Source organism: Choloepus didactylus, chromosome 4 (genome assembly GCF_015220235.1).
Source record: "Choloepus didactylus isolate mChoDid1 chromosome 4, mChoDid1.pri, whole genome shotgun sequence".
NCBI classification, from domain to species: Eukaryota; Metazoa; Chordata; class Mammalia; order Pilosa; family Megalonychidae; genus Choloepus; species Choloepus didactylus.
The window spans coordinates 76,141,175-76,158,419 of NC_051310.1; the positions used below are offsets into that span (position 1 = coordinate 76,141,175).

Genomic DNA, 17,245 nt, shown 5'->3' on the forward strand with positions numbered 1-17,245 from the left:
TCCCAGAAGGAGGAAATATTCAGCACCAGGTTTCCCTGAGGTTGTGTCTTAGAAGATTGACACCCTCTGTGAGGCCTCAAGGCACTTTGCTTTTCCTAACCTGCCTAGCAGGTGGCACCTGTCAGCCTGTTGCTCCCCACTGGTGTAAGGAGGTGTGGCCCCTTTAATTCTCAGCTTAAGTTGTTTCTGGTTTGATTGTTTTCCCTCAGGCCCTGGGGTCTGGTTCTGAATGGAAGCAGGTAGTAGAACTGGGCACCACTTCTTTCCTGTTAGGGAAGATACACCCCTCAGGAATTTTTATTTGCATTTAACTGCTGGTTCTTTGTCTCTGACTCTGCTATCTCCACCCTTGTCTGGGTCAAGACACTGGAAACTGAAAATGGCTGAGGCTTTCTCCACTGCAGAGTGCTGCAACTGAAAATAGCTGAGACTTTCTCCACTGAGCCACTCAGGTTGAGAGAGTAAAAGGGACAGAAATCCCCCATCAGGGTCTGTCCATGGCTCCCAGTTTCACCTGTCAGCCAGAGATAGCACCCGTCCTCTGGACTCCCCCTCCTGAGACAGAGAAGTCTCCTGTTCTTCAAGGTCAGTAGTCACTAAAAGCCTCTGTCTGCTTGTTTGGGATTTGCAGCTTGTATTGAGCAGTCCACGTTTGCCAATTAAAACCCCAGTTGGAGCTGGCCTGAGGTATATTTGCTTATTCAGAGTGCTGTTCTCTATCTCAGTGAGGCTTTGCAGTTTGCATTGCCAAGGGGGCAGGGGGCTTCCAGCTCATGTCCACAGTTTCTACTCACAGATTCCACGCTGCGATCTCAGGTGTTCCTCCCGAACCAGATTAGTGCGTGATGTGTGGACAGTTACTTTGTTCCCCAGCATTTACTCCAGATCATTTACTAGTTGTTCCTGGTTGTTTATTAGTTGCTCCGGGGGGACTAACTAACTTCCTCTCCTCTCTATGCCTCCATCATCTTCTGTCCTCCCAACCGAAGACTTTTAAGCCAGCAGCATGATCAGTTACTATAAGGAGGGTGGTGTTAGTTTCACCCTCTTCTTGCCTGTAGGGGGCTCATAAACTATTAGAGGGACCACAGCTGAGGCATGTAAGTGAAGGAGGGTGCAGAGCAGGAGGCCTGCGAGGGACCCTGTAACAGGCTGTCCCAAGGGGGCTGGAGGCTAGACAGGGCCCCCTCCCCCAGTCCCTCTGGGCCAGGCTACTGCCTGCTGCCCCCCAAATGCCTGGCCCCCTCCTGACCCTGGCCAGAGCTCCCTGCCTCTTACAATATGAGGACCCCTAACCCTTCATAGAAACATCAACATGATGGCAGCTGTACTTGTAGTGTTTGTGAATGGAGGAAATCATGAGGTCAAGGCCATTGCGAATCCAGTGATGCTTTCCGATGACACTGCACTTGACAGCCCCAGCAGCCTGTGCATCCATCTGATGGGCAGTGGCCCTCAGGCTGGGCCTGGGCATTCCTGTGGGGGTCGGCCATGCCAGCTCTGGGCCTCTCCCATGCAGCTGTGCTCTCAGCTTTCTTCTTCAAACACCACCACTGCTGCCGTGCTCTTGGGCAGTGAGGCTTGACGAAAGTTTTCTTGCTGCCGGAGTGGAAGGAAGGGAGGCTTCTGAGGCCAGCCTAGATTTCATGATTGTGGTGCCAAGGACAGAACTCGAGGTGTGGGCATGATGTCCTCAGGAGACCTCAGCTGCAGGGAGGCTGCTGCTTGACAGCCATGGATCTGCCCTTCTTTGTCCATGGATTAATGACCCCTTTTCCCTCTGCCTACCCCCCTGTCTGCTCCCTCCACCCAGGAGAGTTTGTCCCAGGATGTCAGGGGCCAGCCCACAGCCTGCAGCCTGGACAGGGGGTGGGAGAGGAAGGCAGCAGTGTTCCTGTATCAGGATTTAAAGGGGCATGAAGAGAGTCGCGCGCGGGGCGTGAGGCGGTGCTGCGAGGCCGAGGTCGCTGCGAGGCCGAGGTCGCTGCGAGCTCGACGCCGGGACTCTTGAAGGAAGCGCAGCGCGGCGGGAGCCGGCAGCCAGAGCAGCCTCGGAGCAGCAGCAGCCGCCGTCCGAGCCCACCAAGCCGGCCATGGCGTTGTCGATGCCACTGAACGGGCTGAAGGAGGAGGACAAAGAGCCCATCATCGAGCTCTTCGTCAAGGCTGGCAGTGACGGTGAAAGCATAGGAAACTGCCCCTTTTCCCAGAGGCTCTTCATGATTCTTTGGCTGAAAGGTGTTGTATTTAGTGTCACTACTGTTGACCTGAAAAGGAAGCCTGCAGACCTGCAGAACTTGGCTCCCAGGACCCACCCACCATTTATAACTTTCAACAATGAAGTCAAAACGGATGTAAATAAGATTGAGGAATTTCTTGAAGAAGTCTTATGCCCTCCCAAGTACTTAAAGCTTTCACCAAAACACCCAGAATCAAATACTGCTGGAATGGACATCTTTGCCAAATTCTCTGCATATATCAAGAATTCAAGGCCAGAGGCTAATGAAGCACTGGAGAGGGGTCTCTTGAAAACACTTCAGAAACTGGACGAATATCTGAATTCTCCCCTCCCTGATGAAATTGATGAGAATAGTATGGAGGACATTAAATTTTCCACACATAAATTTCTGGATGGCAATGAAATGACATTAGCTGATTGCAACCTGCTGCCCAAACTGCACATTGTCAAGGTGGTGGCCAAAAAGTATCGCAATTTTGATATCCTGAAAGGAATGACTGGTATCTGGAGATACTTAACTAATGCTTATAGCAGGGATGAGTTCACCAATACCTGTCCCAGTGACAAGGAGGTTGAAATAGCATATAGTGATGTAGCCAAAAGACTCACCAAGTAAATGGCACTTATGAGAGAGATGTCTTCACATCTTCCCCTAACAGAATATGCTTTTCCTAACAGACTGCTCCTCTTCCTATAAAGTAGAAATTTTATTTTGCATGAATATGCAGTTATTCAAGATTAGGATAAAGGATAGACAAGGTATAGTAGCTATCTTAAAATATACACTCCCAAGCAGTATTATTTTAAAATTCCCTTACCCTGCCTACCTCCCCTCCTGGTATCCCCCTCTCCTCTAATTTGGAGACATTCCATTATAAAGTTTTCAATGTAGAGGCAGTTTGCCACCTCTCTGAGCCCTCACCATACACTGTGGATAGATGGCAGAACTCTCGAGGTGCGGTGTTTAACTGTTAAAGTGGTAGCCATGACTTCATCAGTCTGCCCCCAAAATGGTGCATAACGCATGGTACAAGGAGTATTTATGTATTTTTGGAATTTTATAATAGTAAAAGTATATGAAAGGATTGCTACTGTATCAGAAATATTCTGTTTCAATTTAGTCTATCCTGGATATGTGCTAAAGGATATTACCACCGATGAAGAGATCCTTTTATGAATAGTCACTACAGATTTTGCTAGTTTGCTTTGTAGATGAATTTTTATTTTTATCTAATAGCATTTATCATTTATACCAGTTGTAACATCTGATCCTATGTAGAAGCTGAAAGTTTAGAGGGAGGGGAAGATAGTCTCAAGATCTTCCTCAAGCATTTAATCCTTATGAGAGAAACCGATGAACACCTGATAATCTATCTAAATCTGTTATTTGTTACACGCAATTTGCCCAGTGCCATTCATTTGGAATATTATTGCTTTCTTCCAATTTGTTTTTATTTTTAAAAGCTCCCTTTTTTGGGTAAACATAGGTCTATACCTTTGTAGATCTTTTGAGCAACACTACATAGACTAATATTTAGTTGATTTAGCTGTAGCAGCACAATGATTAGTGATGTAAACTAACACTTATACAGAAATTAACCTAAGGAATGTGGGGTGGGTTTGTCAAAATATTAAGTAAAATATTGTTTCTAAAGCACATTTAATGTAGATAATTTTTGTAAAGAATGGATTATTCATCCTATATTAAAAGCAAGATAAAATACACAGATTATCAATGCCCACCTTCACCCCCCCCAAATTTATTGTTAGACTTTGGGTACAGGATCATTCACTCCTTTTGGACTGAAATATCGTGTTGTGGTGAGTGTGTATTTACTTCAGTTTTGCCTAATCTCAATCAGTGTACTTCATTGAATTAAGTTTTTTCTATAGCCATGTTGAGAAATAGCACTCTGCATGAATTTTGTTTTTTGTTTTTTATATTGAAGTCCTATACCAGGAATTATTTGTCTCTAACAGGGAAAGAGGAACTTAGTGAAAATAAAACAAAAGTTTGCTATTTAAAAAAAAAAAAAAAAAAAAAGGGGGGGGCATGAAGAATAAAAATATTTGGTTCTGGGGCTTTTGTTGTATTTCCAGCCAATGAGAACCACATGCATGAAGGTTTTACTGCTTTTCTACTCCTCACCACTCCCCCACAGCTGCTGGCCCAACTGGGCCTTGAGGGTTTCTACCTTAATCTTACCATGGCAAGGCCATGGAGCCCCTCAGAAGGTTCTTATTCCATGGGAGTTGATGTGGGGGCAGTGGCTAGCCATGAGGATGTGCACCCCCACTTCACAGTCCTTCAGAAAATAAGGGTGCTGGGAAGGTTTCAGGGAACAACAAGAATTTGAAGTTGCATGAACAGCAGGATTTTATTTTAAAAGTGCAGAGTCCTCTTTTCTCTCAATTTGGTTACTGTGATTGGTAGTCAGCACATTTGCCGTGACCTGCACCTCACCTGATTGTGTGATTTAGAATTGACCTCTCCAGGCATGAGGAGGCTCTGCTCTGCCACAGGACTGTGAGACAGGGGGAGGGTGTCAAAGGCAAATCGGAGTGGAATTTGCAGATGACAGTGTTTTATTCGGGACACCAAAAGTTTTGCTGCAGCAATGAAGCCTGCTCACCATTAAAAATGGAAGCAGCTTCAAGCTTCTAGGGATGGCAAATGATTTTTATAGCAATTAAAAGGCAGTTAGCTTGACTACTATTGATAGGACGGGTTTGTCCATCTTATAGGGTTGGATTTAGGGCAGGTGGGCTTTATTTTGTATTGGATCAAATGTAATGAACCTAAGGACTTGGTTGGCTATCTGGGTCCACCTCCTTGGTGGGGATTTCAAATTTCAAAATATGTCAAAAAGAAACTCAAACAGGAGCGCAAAGAAAAAGCAGGGCACACTTTTTTTGTTGTTTTGTTTTTTTGAGGGGGCCCCCCCAGGGCTTTCTCTTTATAATTTTATCAGGAGGGAAAGGGGCTTCTGATCTGCACCTCATAACAACTGGCCCTATGACTTAGTGGGTGCTAGGAATTGAGTTAAACACTTTCCAAATTAATTTACTATTCTCAACGAAGTAATTCTGGGAACTGGTTTTAAAAATTGCAATAGGACTGCAGTGCTTACGGAAAAACCAGCAGTACCTGGCTCCTGTCCCCTTCCAGTTCCTGTTCTTCAGAGGCCACACTTTTTACCCTTCACAGAATCTTCAGCTTCTTCCATCTTCTAAAGCGTACACTTATACACTGCCATCTTGTAGTTTGTCAATTGTATGCATAATGCTTTCCTGCTTGGAAGATGCAAGTTAGCCTTCTAATGCCCCCTCAGACATACAGTTTTCTGCTCCCCACCCACCTTTTTAAAATGTTAGGTCACTATCTTACATTGAATCGGGATTCCGTGGGCATTTCTGTGACTGTGTGCTTATTCACAGGTGAACTGTAGAGTGGATCAATTCGAGTTATACTAGCTACTGCTACACAAGACCCGCATATGGAATGGCTCAAACAATATGGACATTTCTTTCTCACTCACAGTCCAGTTCAAAGAAGGAGTGTCAGGTTGTTGGCAGCTCCGTCTGCCCACAGATGCAGCTGTACCATCCTCAAAAGCTTCTGAGGTTGCCTGTAGTGTTGCCCTTCCAGCCAGCGAAAACGGAAAGAACAGAGGTGCAGGGCCAGAAGGTTCCAGCAAGGGAGAACAAGGATGCATACATCACTTGGGCTCATTTCCCATTTTAGCAAGTTTGGTCCTTGTTTCTAGCTGCAAGGTGGGGCTGGGTGGGCAGCCGTACTCACACCCAACTCTATTACCAGCAAAAAGGAGAACAAATTGTGGGCAGCTGTTTTTCCCAGAGTTAATAATTGCCTCACTTTTCCACTTGCTTAGTTTTTCGTGCACCTGATTTTAATTTATCTCTAACTTCTCCAGTGCAACTTTTTTCTCATTGAAAAATTGATTGCTCCCAGTTCTTTTTGGAGACTGACCTACTGAAATCCTTTATCTTCCTGCCCCATTTTGGACTGATTCTTCTGTAATAGGTCTGCCATATAGCTCCTTGGCAGATTTCCCTTCAACATCCACTGAGATTTCCTTTTGGCTCTTCTTGGTGTCAGATCCCCTGTTTCTGGGATTCTCAGGACTTTTTTTGTGGTTCCTTCAAGTGGAGCAGCTTCTTCAGTATTCTGAGTAAGAATGTAACGGAAGTACATTTTTGAGCCTTTGAATGTTTCAGAATATCTTTATGGTGCCCTCATGTAATTAATGGATAGTTTGTTTGGGGATAGAATTCTAGGATGGAAATAACCTTCAATCAAAATTTTGAAGGTTTTATCCATTGTCTTCTGGCATATAGTTCTGTTAAAAGGATAGTGACATTTGGTTCTTGGTCAATTGTTTGTGGCTCATCTGTGCTTGCTGGAAGCTTTTAGGATTTCCCTCTCTCGACAGGGTCCTGAAATTTTATGGTAATACACCTTGAAATTAGTTGTTATTCATTGAGTTTGATCTTTTCAATCTGGAAATTCATGATCTTCAAATCTGAATGGCTTTCTTACATTATTTCTTTGAAAATTTCCTCTCTTCCATTGAACTCTTCTTTAACTGCTGTCATATTTTCATGCCCAAGAGCTCTTTCATATTCTAGGAAGGCTCTGTTCTGGTTTTACAAATGCAGTATCTTTTGCTTTTCTTTCTAAGCCTGTTTCTATGAAGAACAGGCTTCTGCTCCCTACTGTTTCTGTTTCTTCCGAGGTCTCTCTTTTCTGTTTGTTTAGTTGCTTCTTTTGGCCTCTCTCTTTCTTGTTAGAAGGTTTGTTTGAAATGTTTGGTGATCCTTGGTGGCCCATTATCTTCAAAAAGGCATCTTGGATCGGAAGCTCTGTGCACGTGGGAAAAACTGCCAGTTATCGTGCTTAGTTGTAGTCAACCAGATCAAAACCCAGCAATTTCAGTGGGACCCTCAGATGTCAGGATCTATGGGTCTTGGGCAGTCTTCTTAACACCTGCCTCAGGGCTGAGCCTGCTCTACAGTTGGCTGGAGGAAAGTCATGGGGAGGGGTTTGCAGCTCAGAAAGTAGGCTTTTACTTTTTCCCGTTTCTGTAGAGCACCCCATGCCTTCCTTCTGCAGTGCTGAGTCCAGAGTCTCTCTTCTTCCATATCTCTAGGGGCTAGACTTCCCATGTCCTGCAGGATGGAAAAAGAGAGGGTGCCTGGCTGCCTGCCAGGGGAGGGGGTGTGAAAGGAAAGGGACATGCAAGAGGGAAGGGTGATCAAACTTCCCCTTACACAGCCTTGCAACCAGTTTGCCCAGCTGGAGCCCCACCACAGTGCTTTCATTCCCAAGCCTTTGGAGAGTGGATGTTTCTGTGGAGGCCCCCAAGAGGCCCTACGCGTGCAGCTTCCCCACCCTGCAGGCCGTGGGCTCCCCTGCTCTCCACAAGCCGATAGCTCTGGCCTTCCAGGGTCGGCCTTCCTCTCCCTGTGACCATGCGGATATTTACCTTCCCTAATGCCTTGATGTTTAGTGAATTCTACAAGCCAGGGGGAGACACACTTAGGTGCTTAGTCATCCATTTGTCAGCTCCATAAATCCTCTTCTTGCCCCTCCTTTGGGAAGTGAGGACAGTCAGTGTCTTTACCTCTTTAAGCTGCAGAGTGTGGCTGGCAGAGAATCATCCAGCAGGTGTGCTCCTCTTGGATGCCTTAACTGCACACCGTGAACAAGGACAAGATATAGGGCATGGAGGGAACAAAGGCTCTGAGTCCCAAGGTGTTAGGGGGTCAGATTGCATCGGGGTGGCGGTGGGGAGGATCCGAGGGCCAGAATGGTTCCCCCCACGTCCATGGCTTTGACACCTAAAAAATTAAAGTATTCCCGGCCATCACTTCCCCCTGGCCTAGTGGAAGTATTTGCCACCAAGTACTGTCCCACGGCATCGTGAATTTCTCTGCAGCAGCTTTGGGGACCTTGCCTGCCTGGCGGTGCTGCAGGAACTCTTGTGCTGACGTTTCCCATGTCTGGTTAGATTTGCAGCCTCATGAGAGGGGGCATCGCAGAGCGGGGTGGTGTCCGCGTGGGTCACCGCATCATTGAGATCAACGGGCAGAGTGTCGTGGCCACAGCCCACGAGAAGATCGTCCAAGCTCTGTCCAACTCAGTCGGAGAGGTAAGAGTGCGCCGGCTCTGTCCGCCCCTCTCCCGAAAGCAGATCCCCAGTCTAGGGGGACTCTGGACCCCTACGCTTTCTGGGACCATCATATGTCAGCCATGGGGGGATGGGGCAGGTGGCTGTGAGGTGCTGAGAACAGCCCAGGGCAGGCCCACCCTTTGTTGGACCCCCCAGCCCGTCCCTGTCATGCTCTGTGCACTCCTCACTCTGCCGCGGGGAACTGGCCTCCCCATGGGGGTCATGGGCATCTGCTGAGCTGGCGGGGATGTAGGTGGCCCATGCCCCAGGAGTTCCAAGACCATGATGAGCAGGTGGCAGGCACAGCTGGGCAGTTCCAGCTCTGTTTAACTGCAGCCTGCGTCTCCGCAGACTGGGTGGGGGTCACACCCTTGGGGTTTCCCGAGGGACAAGTGCTCCTGCAGGCTCCCCTGCATCCCAGCCTCCTTCCTTCTCATGGTGCAGATGGGCACTTGTGGGCTGTGATGGCCTGGAACTGACCTTCCTCCCATTCTGGTACAGACCAGGCTGGAGGATGGTGCTGGGGAGGAGCACAGATTTCCTCAAGGTTCCCACAGTGAACCAAGATAAGGCTTCCTAGGGGAGCACACAGCACACAGGCAGGACAGAGGGGGTAACTGAGAGTGTGTGTGTGTGTGTGTGTGTGTGAGAGAGGGTGACTGAGAGTGAGTAGGGGGATGTGTGTGTGTGTGTGTGTGTGTGGACATGGGTGTGTGTGCAGTGGTATGGGTTCATATGTGAGTGGGAAGGAGTGTAAATGGGTCTGGGGGTGAGTGTATGGGTGAGTGTGCAACATGTGTGAGGGTGAATTGTAGCTATATGGGGTGTCTATGAGTATGTGTGTGACAATGATTGTGGTATGTGTATGTGAGTGAGAATGTAGATGTATGTGAAAAAGTGGTGTGAGTATGTATGTGTGTATGTGCAGAAGTGTGGGCCTGAGTGTATGTGTGATTTGATTGCATCTGTGTGCGTGGGAAATATGCATATGGGTGTGTTTGTGAGTGGGTGTGTGAGTGCATGTGTGTGCATAACGTGAGTGAAGGGTGCAGCCAAAGCCAGTGGGCTAAGGATCTTGGTGACAGAAGCATGTGCAGCTGGGGTGGTGCTGGAGGCGGGTGGGGAGGGGCCACTAGTGCAGGGCATGAGCGCTGGGCAGGGAGTGGGCATGCTTCTGAGGGTCGGGGGAGCTGGGTGGGAGTGACTGAGGACCAGCACAGTAGGAGACACAGCTTGGTAGTGGCTTCACTCTGGGCAGCCTGTGGGGGTGTTGGGTAGGGATCTGGCTGGATCACAGGGTGAGGGTGGGTGCTCTTTCCTGGGCAGCTCCCTGTGGGCGTGTGTAGCGGGGCTAGGGAAGGGCTCATTTTTTCAGGACCTAACCCTAACCCTAACCCTAACCCTTTTAAAAACCTAAGCCTTTTTACAAACAGCTTTAAAGAAAGGAAAATCCAATTTTCCTAAGTAGACTCTCTGAGATGGCCACTCCCACTGAGGCATCAGCTTCACCAGATGAAGAAATCAGCCAGGAAGTCTGGCGGCGACAAGACAAATGCTTCCAGCTCTTCAGATGGGGAAGCAGACCCAGGGTTAGAACCCTTTCAGCCCAGCCCCCACCTCTCACTTGACAGGGCTGAGAGGTTAAAGCACCTGCCTTCTCCATCCTCCCTAAGCATTTAGAAAATTAGTCACTGATAAACAAAATGAAGTTTTGATGAATTTGGGGGACAGGGGTTGGGTGTTCAGTCAGATTAAGAAATAACAGAGAATGAATCTTTTGATGGAGAAAGTATCCCTAGTGGTGATGGAAGAGTTAAAATCTAAAATGAACAGATCAAAGGAACCCTGGGCGTGGTGACTGGGAGGTCATTGTGACAATGCAAACATGTACCTGCAGCCAGTTTGCCAGATGGGCTCATTGCCTATCTATGCTGGTCAGTGCAGACGGAGTCGAATTTGCCAAGGAAGGGTGCCCTGGAGGGCAAACTGCCCTAAGGGCAGCTGCACCCCGCAGCATCCTCTCACAAGTAAGACTGGAGTGGTGGGGGGCACAGATTGAGCACAGCAGGTCCTTGGGCAGGGCTGTACGTTCTGGGCAGAGGTTCACCGTTTCCCGTGGAAGGTTGGAGAACTGCAGGAACAAGGCAGAGGAAAGCCAAGGGCCCCAGGGACTGGCCCTACACCTGCTGGGGCAGGCCACATCCTCCCAAGGGCACTGCCATCTGCCGGGGGCCAGATAGCCCATTGTGTTCTGTACAGACTTGAGGTCTGACTGCTGAAGTGCTAGTGAGCAGGTTAAAGTAGTTCCAGATTTACGGGAGAGCTGGCCTCTGCGGTGGTCAGCTAGGACGAGTGGTGCAGGGGCACTGCGACTTTGCTTGTCGGTACAGGGCTGCACCTGCTGGTTCATTCATCCCAGAAATACTTATTAACATCTAGCTCCTCATGCAGCTTAATTTCTAGCTGGGGAGGCAGACTGCTCATACCTATCCCCCACTGCCACCCCACCCCCCCAAGGAAAAACAAAGACAAAAATCTACCAACTGCAGTAAGTGCTTCAAAAGAAGCCAACAAGGGGCTGGTGGAGAGAATTTGGGAGGGGATGACTTTAGGTTAGGAGGTGGGGGCAAGGGCCAATTAAACTGAGATGTAAGGGAAACAGAGGAAGAAAATCCCACTCCCCCACCCTGCTGCTCTGGTGGCCTGGGCCCTGGGTGAGGGGCGGAAGGAGGCAGCCAGGCAGCAGGAGCAGGTGAAGCAAGAGCCTGGGGCCACCCAGCAGGCTGCAGGGCAGGCCAGTCCTAGAGGGCTAGGTGAGGAGATGGAGTTTATCTGGGGCCATGGGAAGCCTTGGCAGACATTCAGGCAGGGAAGCAGCCGGGTGTGCTTTGCATTTTAAGAGCTCTTCTGGGAGAAGGGTGGGAGGAGGGGAGGCACAGGGATGGAGGACAGGGGCCCCTTTGTGGTCAGTGGTGCTGGGGAACAACATGCAGGGGATGGTGGGGGATGGGGCAGACTGAGGACACCTCTCTACTGGAGCTGCCATTCCTCCTTCCTCCTTCCAGGAGTTTGGGCTGAGGGACCCTGGGATGCTCAGGGGTAGCTGGGGAAATTGGGAGCATGATGGGCCAGCAGGGGCTACCCCTCACACTGGGGCAGGGTCTGGGCAAGTGCCCCTACCTCCTACTGCTGGAGCCCAGGGTGACTGTGTGCTCTTTCCAGCTTGTGAGGGCTGCTGGCCTGAGTAGGAAGTGAATTTAGTGTGGAGAAACCTTCTTGGCCTCTTGCTCTAGAATCAAATCCCTGCTGGTCTCTCCTCCCTCCTTGAGAGAATGCACTGTTTTGTGTGTGCCCTTGCCCTTCCTTTCCCAGCCCCCTGCCCCTTCTGACCCCTCTGTCCCCTCCCTCCCAGCCACTCCCTTTGGTGGAGCCCCTTCCTCAGCCTGGGCGAGGCTGGACACGAGTGGACCAGCGATGGGAGCACAGGTCCTTAGTCATTACTGTGTAATTTTAAGTCAACCAGCCACGAAGGGTGGAGGCTTGAAGTTCCTAACCGATGGTCTTTTAAGTGGTGGTGTGTGTGTGTGTGGGGGGGGGTCCATCCCTTTCAGACAGGGCTTGGAGCAGACTTCAAAGCAGGAGGCCACCCTCGTCCCTCTGTTGTACTGTCTTCACTGCTGGTGGTTTAGTGATTTCTCACCAGGAGGTGCCTTTCTCCCATGCCCTTGAGGGATTTGGGGTACACTCCACCCCCTAACCCCCCCCCCACACACACACACAAGTGCGGGCTTCCTGGGGGCAGTTTTGGGCTTGGGTGAGGCCCCAAAGGTCACTTTTGAAGTCTTCCAAAGGAGCAGGGACTAGAGGCACTCTGACCCCAATGAGTGAGATCCCAGCCCCCAGAACACTTGCTTTTGTAGGCTTTGTGGGACACCCTGGAGTCCAATTAAAGTCAAATGATTCAGCCCCTGATGTCAGCTCTAGCTGAAAGGAAAACCGGTACTTGACAGCATTTGAAACTCTGACCAGACTGAGATGGGGAAATCCTGAAACAGTCTGAAACTTCGTAAAATGCCTCCACTATCCCCACTTGCATGGAGGATTCAGGCTTTTTCATTCGCTCTAAAAGACTGGTGCTTTATGGAGAAATTTCTCAGGGGACTTTTCCCATCTGGCTAGCTGGAGATTATCTGTTGCAACAGAAGGGAGGGGAGGAAGAGTGATGCCTTCCCCCAGGTTCAGCCTCTTCTCATCCGTTGACAGATTCACATGAAGACGATGCCAGCTGCCATGTTCAGGCTGCTGACGGGCCAGGAGACTCCGCTGTACATCTAGGCGACCCCAGCGAAGACCAGGAGCTCGGAGCAGCCTGTGCTGGGCCTGTAGGCTCTGGGTGTTGGCCCAGAGCGGAACTGGGCTGTGGGGCCTGACCACTGGCCCTCCAGCAACCGCAGGACATTGGCTTGCCCGACGGGCCTGCCCTCACCACCCACTTTTCTTTTTTTCATTTTTGTTGGCCAAAAGGGGTATGCCTTTATCAAAGGAGAGTCACAGAAACAAAATCTTTGTAAAACATTCAAGCGTTTTGCCACCTTCTGAACTGTTTTTTCATTGTGGCTGGCAAAGGGGATGTATTTGTACTTCCGTGTGCTGTAGAGTGTGTGTGTATCTTTCCTCCTTGAAGCTGTAGTGAACGCAGGTGCCTGACAGATGCAGCATGGAGAGCGAACATGGGAAGGAGAGTGAGCTGGGAAGTCTGAGGTCCCACAGGGACACCCCCAGGGGCCCCAGATGGGCTGATTTCTGCCACTGCTTCCGCAGGGGCATGGACAGCCCGGCTCCCAGGGTGGGATCTTTGACTCACATGGAGAACCTGTGAATGATTGTAAGTATTTAGCAAGAAAGGAGACATCCCTGAGTTCAATAAAAGAGGCTGGCCATGACATCACAACTCCATATTTATTTAGATACTCTTACTGCTTTTGACTTTCGTTTTGACTGTTTTTCAGACTGAAGAAGGGGTGTCCCAATGACCCATGACCACCACTGCTACCCTGTCCCCACCTGTCCCTGCCTGTCCTGCCTGCCTGTGGGTCTTGTAGAGTTACCTGGGCACGCTGTGCCCCTGATGCTCCACCCACAGGGCTCCCCACCAGGTGGGGATGAGGAGAGCAGCATGGCACCTGCCTCTGTTTACAGTCTACACACACACATCCACACACATGCCCCCCCACCCCTCCCCCAAAAATCAATCAAAGAAAACCTGCAGCAGAAAAAAGCAGATCCACCAACCGCTGCCACCCCGAGGGCAACAGGTCATGGGCATGAATCACGAGGGTGAGCGGGGTGCAGCCACTGACCACAGTATTACTGGTGTGTAGATAAACTGACACATAGTCTAGCTCAGTCCACTAGAGGTCACTGTTAACTGATGTCCTTTTGTCTGGAAGTCCTTTTTTTTTTTGGCCCAGGCCTTGAAGACGACACTGTGACTTAAGAAGCCTTACCATGCAGTAACTAACCTGTGTTGCATGCAGCTGACCTTAGGAAGACTTCACTAATATCACTAATAAACCTGAAGTCATGGCGACATGGCGGCTGGTGTGGCTGGTTTGTTCATGGGTGCCCCGCATCCCTCTTGTTCCCTCTCTCTGGCCCAGGGCCCTGCACTAGGCCTTCTGGTGAAAGTGGCATTCCTTCCCATCACGGCCCAGGTCTGGGGCTGGTGTGTGCACCCCGAGGAGGTCAGAGGGTGGGGATGACTGAGTCACCTGGCCTGCCCTGGGCTCCCCACCTGCCTGCCCCAGGATGAAGATGGGGCAGCTGGCAAATTGAATAAGGTGTCCCTGGGCTTCTCCAGGGTTAACGCTAAACTGCCTCTGGGAGAGGTGCATGTGCATGCATGAGTGTGTGTAACAGAAAGGTCAGCCTCCTGCCTAGCACCTCCCCTCACCTGCAGGGGCCTCCAGAGCCCGTCTGGAATGACGACAGGACTTGGACAGTGTGTCTGTTGGGTACCTTTCTCCAGGGCCACCATCCGTGGTGGCTCCCAGTGTTGGAGGCAGTGAGGTCACTGTGGGCCTCATTAGCCTGAGGTCCCTGGCTGAGTAGGGCTCAAGGCTGCCTACAAGCAGTGCACACACCCCTGTCGTGGGTACTGACAAAGCACCTTTGTTCCCTGGGTTTGGGTCAGAGTGAGGATTCTTTTTCTCTCCTGGCCACCCTGAAGGATGTGGGTCACAGACACATGCTTAGGTGTGATCATCCGTGGCCTGTCAGACACAGCCTTTCAAAGCCACCTCCAGTCCTGCACCATCCTGTCCTGAGAAAGTTTGCAGTATAGACTCAAAGAACAATACCAAGGAGGAAATTCAGTTATAAAGGGCAATGTATAGGCTTTCTCTGACACTTTGAATATGTTGAGGAAGTAAAAGTGTAATAAAAGCATTCACTTGACCAAAAATAAAAAATGCTAGCCAGGGAAAGCCCACTTGCTTGGGTAAGGAAACATCACATGAATAAAAACCGGAAGAGAGGGGCCTCAAGTCAGGAAAGCCCAGGGGTACACCCACATTGCCCAAGACAACGTAAGGGAACAGATGCCAGAGAGGGAAAGCCATGGCCAGCGCATGACACAGACACAGGGGACATGTAAAAAGAAGCCAAATTGGAGGAGAGCTCTGAACCACACACTGCATTACTCCCAGAAGCTCTCGGTGCCCGCATCTGTTGGGGGGCATACAGGGCCAGCACCAGTGAAATTGCCTGTGTCTAGGAGCCTCTCCTCTTGCCCTCACAACCCCAGGACTCGGCCTTCTCCAAAACAACTATGGGAAGCAGAGGTCTGAGGCACAGAAGGCACAACCTGAGCCCTTTTCTCAGACCCCACTTGCCAGTGCACACATGGGCTCTTGGCTTCTGACTTGGTCCCAGTTAGTCCTCGGAGATGCAGAGGCCAGAGATACTTTTTATTAAAACACTGGTCATTATTAAACACTGAGGTACGTTAAATAAATACAACCTTCAAGTGGTACAAATGGGTCTCTGGTGGCTTGAAAACAATTTCTTATCAAGTCTGCCTTAATAGCATCTGTGAACCAGTACGGCTGAGAGGAAAAAAAAACAATCCATCTGAGAGAAGTTCATTACATGACTTGTTATAAGCATTCACTTGGTGTCATTGTCTTCCAGCTAAAGGAAGAACCTCAAGTCCTTTGGATGATAAGTTCCCTTTTCCCTCATTGGCCACGTGGTTGGGGTCAAATCCTCTCAGAGTAGTGGGGAGCAACCTCAGGACCCAGCGTCAGTGCTGCAGAGGGGTGTCCTTGTAACTTTGTTACTGGTACAGGCAGTCCTGCCAGGACCAGCTGGTGGCCTGCTAAGTCAAAGTGGGGCGAACAGGGGCTGAGAGGCAAAGAGAGAGTGTCACCTGCAAACTAGCCACAGATGGGCCCGTTTCTGAACAAAAAGAGCAAGAACTGGAAAAGCTCCAGGGTGGGAAAGGATGCACCACAGGATGGAGAGGAAGGAAACCAGCTTTACCCCTGGCCAGAGGCCCTGGATGTTCGCTGCTGGGGCTCTTGGTTCCCGGGACGGCACAGAGCCTGGGGGCAGGGGCACCAGGGCTGGGGAGTCCAGTCACCTACCAGCACCCCTCTCTCCTAGAGGCATTTCCTGGAACCTGGGTCTCTCCTGGATGCAACGGAGCCACCCGGGGCCTGGAGCAGGTCGGCTTGAGGAAGGCACAGCCAGGCCATCTTACCAGCACCCACCACTACCCTGCCAGCCTTGTTCGAGGAGGAGGTCAGCCAGGTTTCAGGCCAGCGATATAAAATTGGGAATCATTTCCTCATTTGCAAAGTAAGAATTGCTATGAGAGCAAACACAGATGAGTGTGAGAGGGTTGTGTGACCAGAAAAGCACTTCTAATAAGTGACTGGAGGCTTCCTGGGCAGAGCACCCCAGGGGCGGCAGAGCCTGGAGCACAGACCCCAAACTGCAGAAGAGGTGCACTGACTAATGCAGAGAGCAGAAGGGAAGGGAGCAGGGGAATAAGCCATGGCTGCAAGTGAAAAACAAGAATGCTGCAGCTCTCCACTGACCCTCAAAGACAGAGTTAAGGGAGGAGGGGTGAAGCAGTCCTGGCCACACTTGAATTGCAGCCAGGTATGAGAAAATGGGTTAAGAACAAGTGGGTCCCACTAAGCAAGTGGAGCCCCTGCAGCTCTCCCCAGATACCCTGGCAATGGCCTTGGATCACAGATCTGGCTGGATCCAGTGAGGGGTGTAAGTGCTTTATCCCTGGAGGACCCCTGTGGGCATGTTCAGCTGGGCTGGGAAAGAGCCCATATTTCAGGACCTAATGCTAACCCTATCCCTATCCCTATACAAAACCCTAACCCTAATCCGGAACCTAACCCTATCCCTAAACATAACCTTAACTAATGCTAACCCTATCCCTTTCCATAACCCTATTTCTATCCCTACCCCTATCCCTAATCCTAACCCTATCCCTAAACCTAACACTAATGCTAATACTGTCCATATCCCTATGATATGCTTAACTCTAACCCTAACACTAATTCTAACTGTAACCCTATACTTATCCACAACCCTCTCTGCAACTAGCCCTATCCCTAATACTAAACATAACCCTATCCATATCAAGTCCCTAACCCTAACCCTAACCCTAACACTAACCCTAACCATATCAATATCTCTATCATAGCCTAACCTAACTCAATACCTATCCCTAAACCTAACTTAATACCTATCCCTAACCCAAACCCTAACCCTAACCATAATCCTAACA

General features: G+C 49.8%; 2 protein-coding genes across 5 annotated transcripts in view; both read left to right on the forward strand.

Annotated features, from left to right (window-relative positions):
* Positions 1–13,378, forward strand: part of APBA2 (amyloid beta precursor protein binding family A member 2) — a 309,258-nt gene extending 295,880 nt beyond the window's left edge. For all 4 annotated transcript variants that reach the window (XM_037832868.1, XM_037832866.1, XM_037832870.1 and 1 more), the window contains 2 exons: positions 8,272–8,412; positions 12,697–13,378. In XM_037832868.1, coding sequence (XP_037688796.1) covers positions 8,272–8,412; positions 12,697–12,768 — 213 coding nt within the window. In that variant the 3' untranslated portion in view covers positions 12,769–13,378. The remainder of the gene's footprint in view (positions 1–8,271; positions 8,413–12,696) is intronic.
* Positions 1,938–3,898, forward strand: LOC119531535 (chloride intracellular channel protein 4-like). Its single transcript, XM_037832871.1, has one exon. The coding sequence runs from the start codon at positions 2,094–2,096 to the stop codon at positions 2,853–2,855; it is 762 nt and encodes a 253-aa protein (XP_037688799.1). The 5' UTR covers positions 1,938–2,093; the 3' UTR covers positions 2,856–3,898.
* Positions 13,379–17,245: the final 3,867 nt, after the last annotated feature.

What these genes read in the sequence shown, in the direction of transcription:
- LOC119531535 (XM_037832871.1), top strand. Translation starts at nt 2,094, where the DNA reads ATGGCGTTGTCGATGCCACTGAACGGGCTGAAGGAGGAGGACAAAGAG.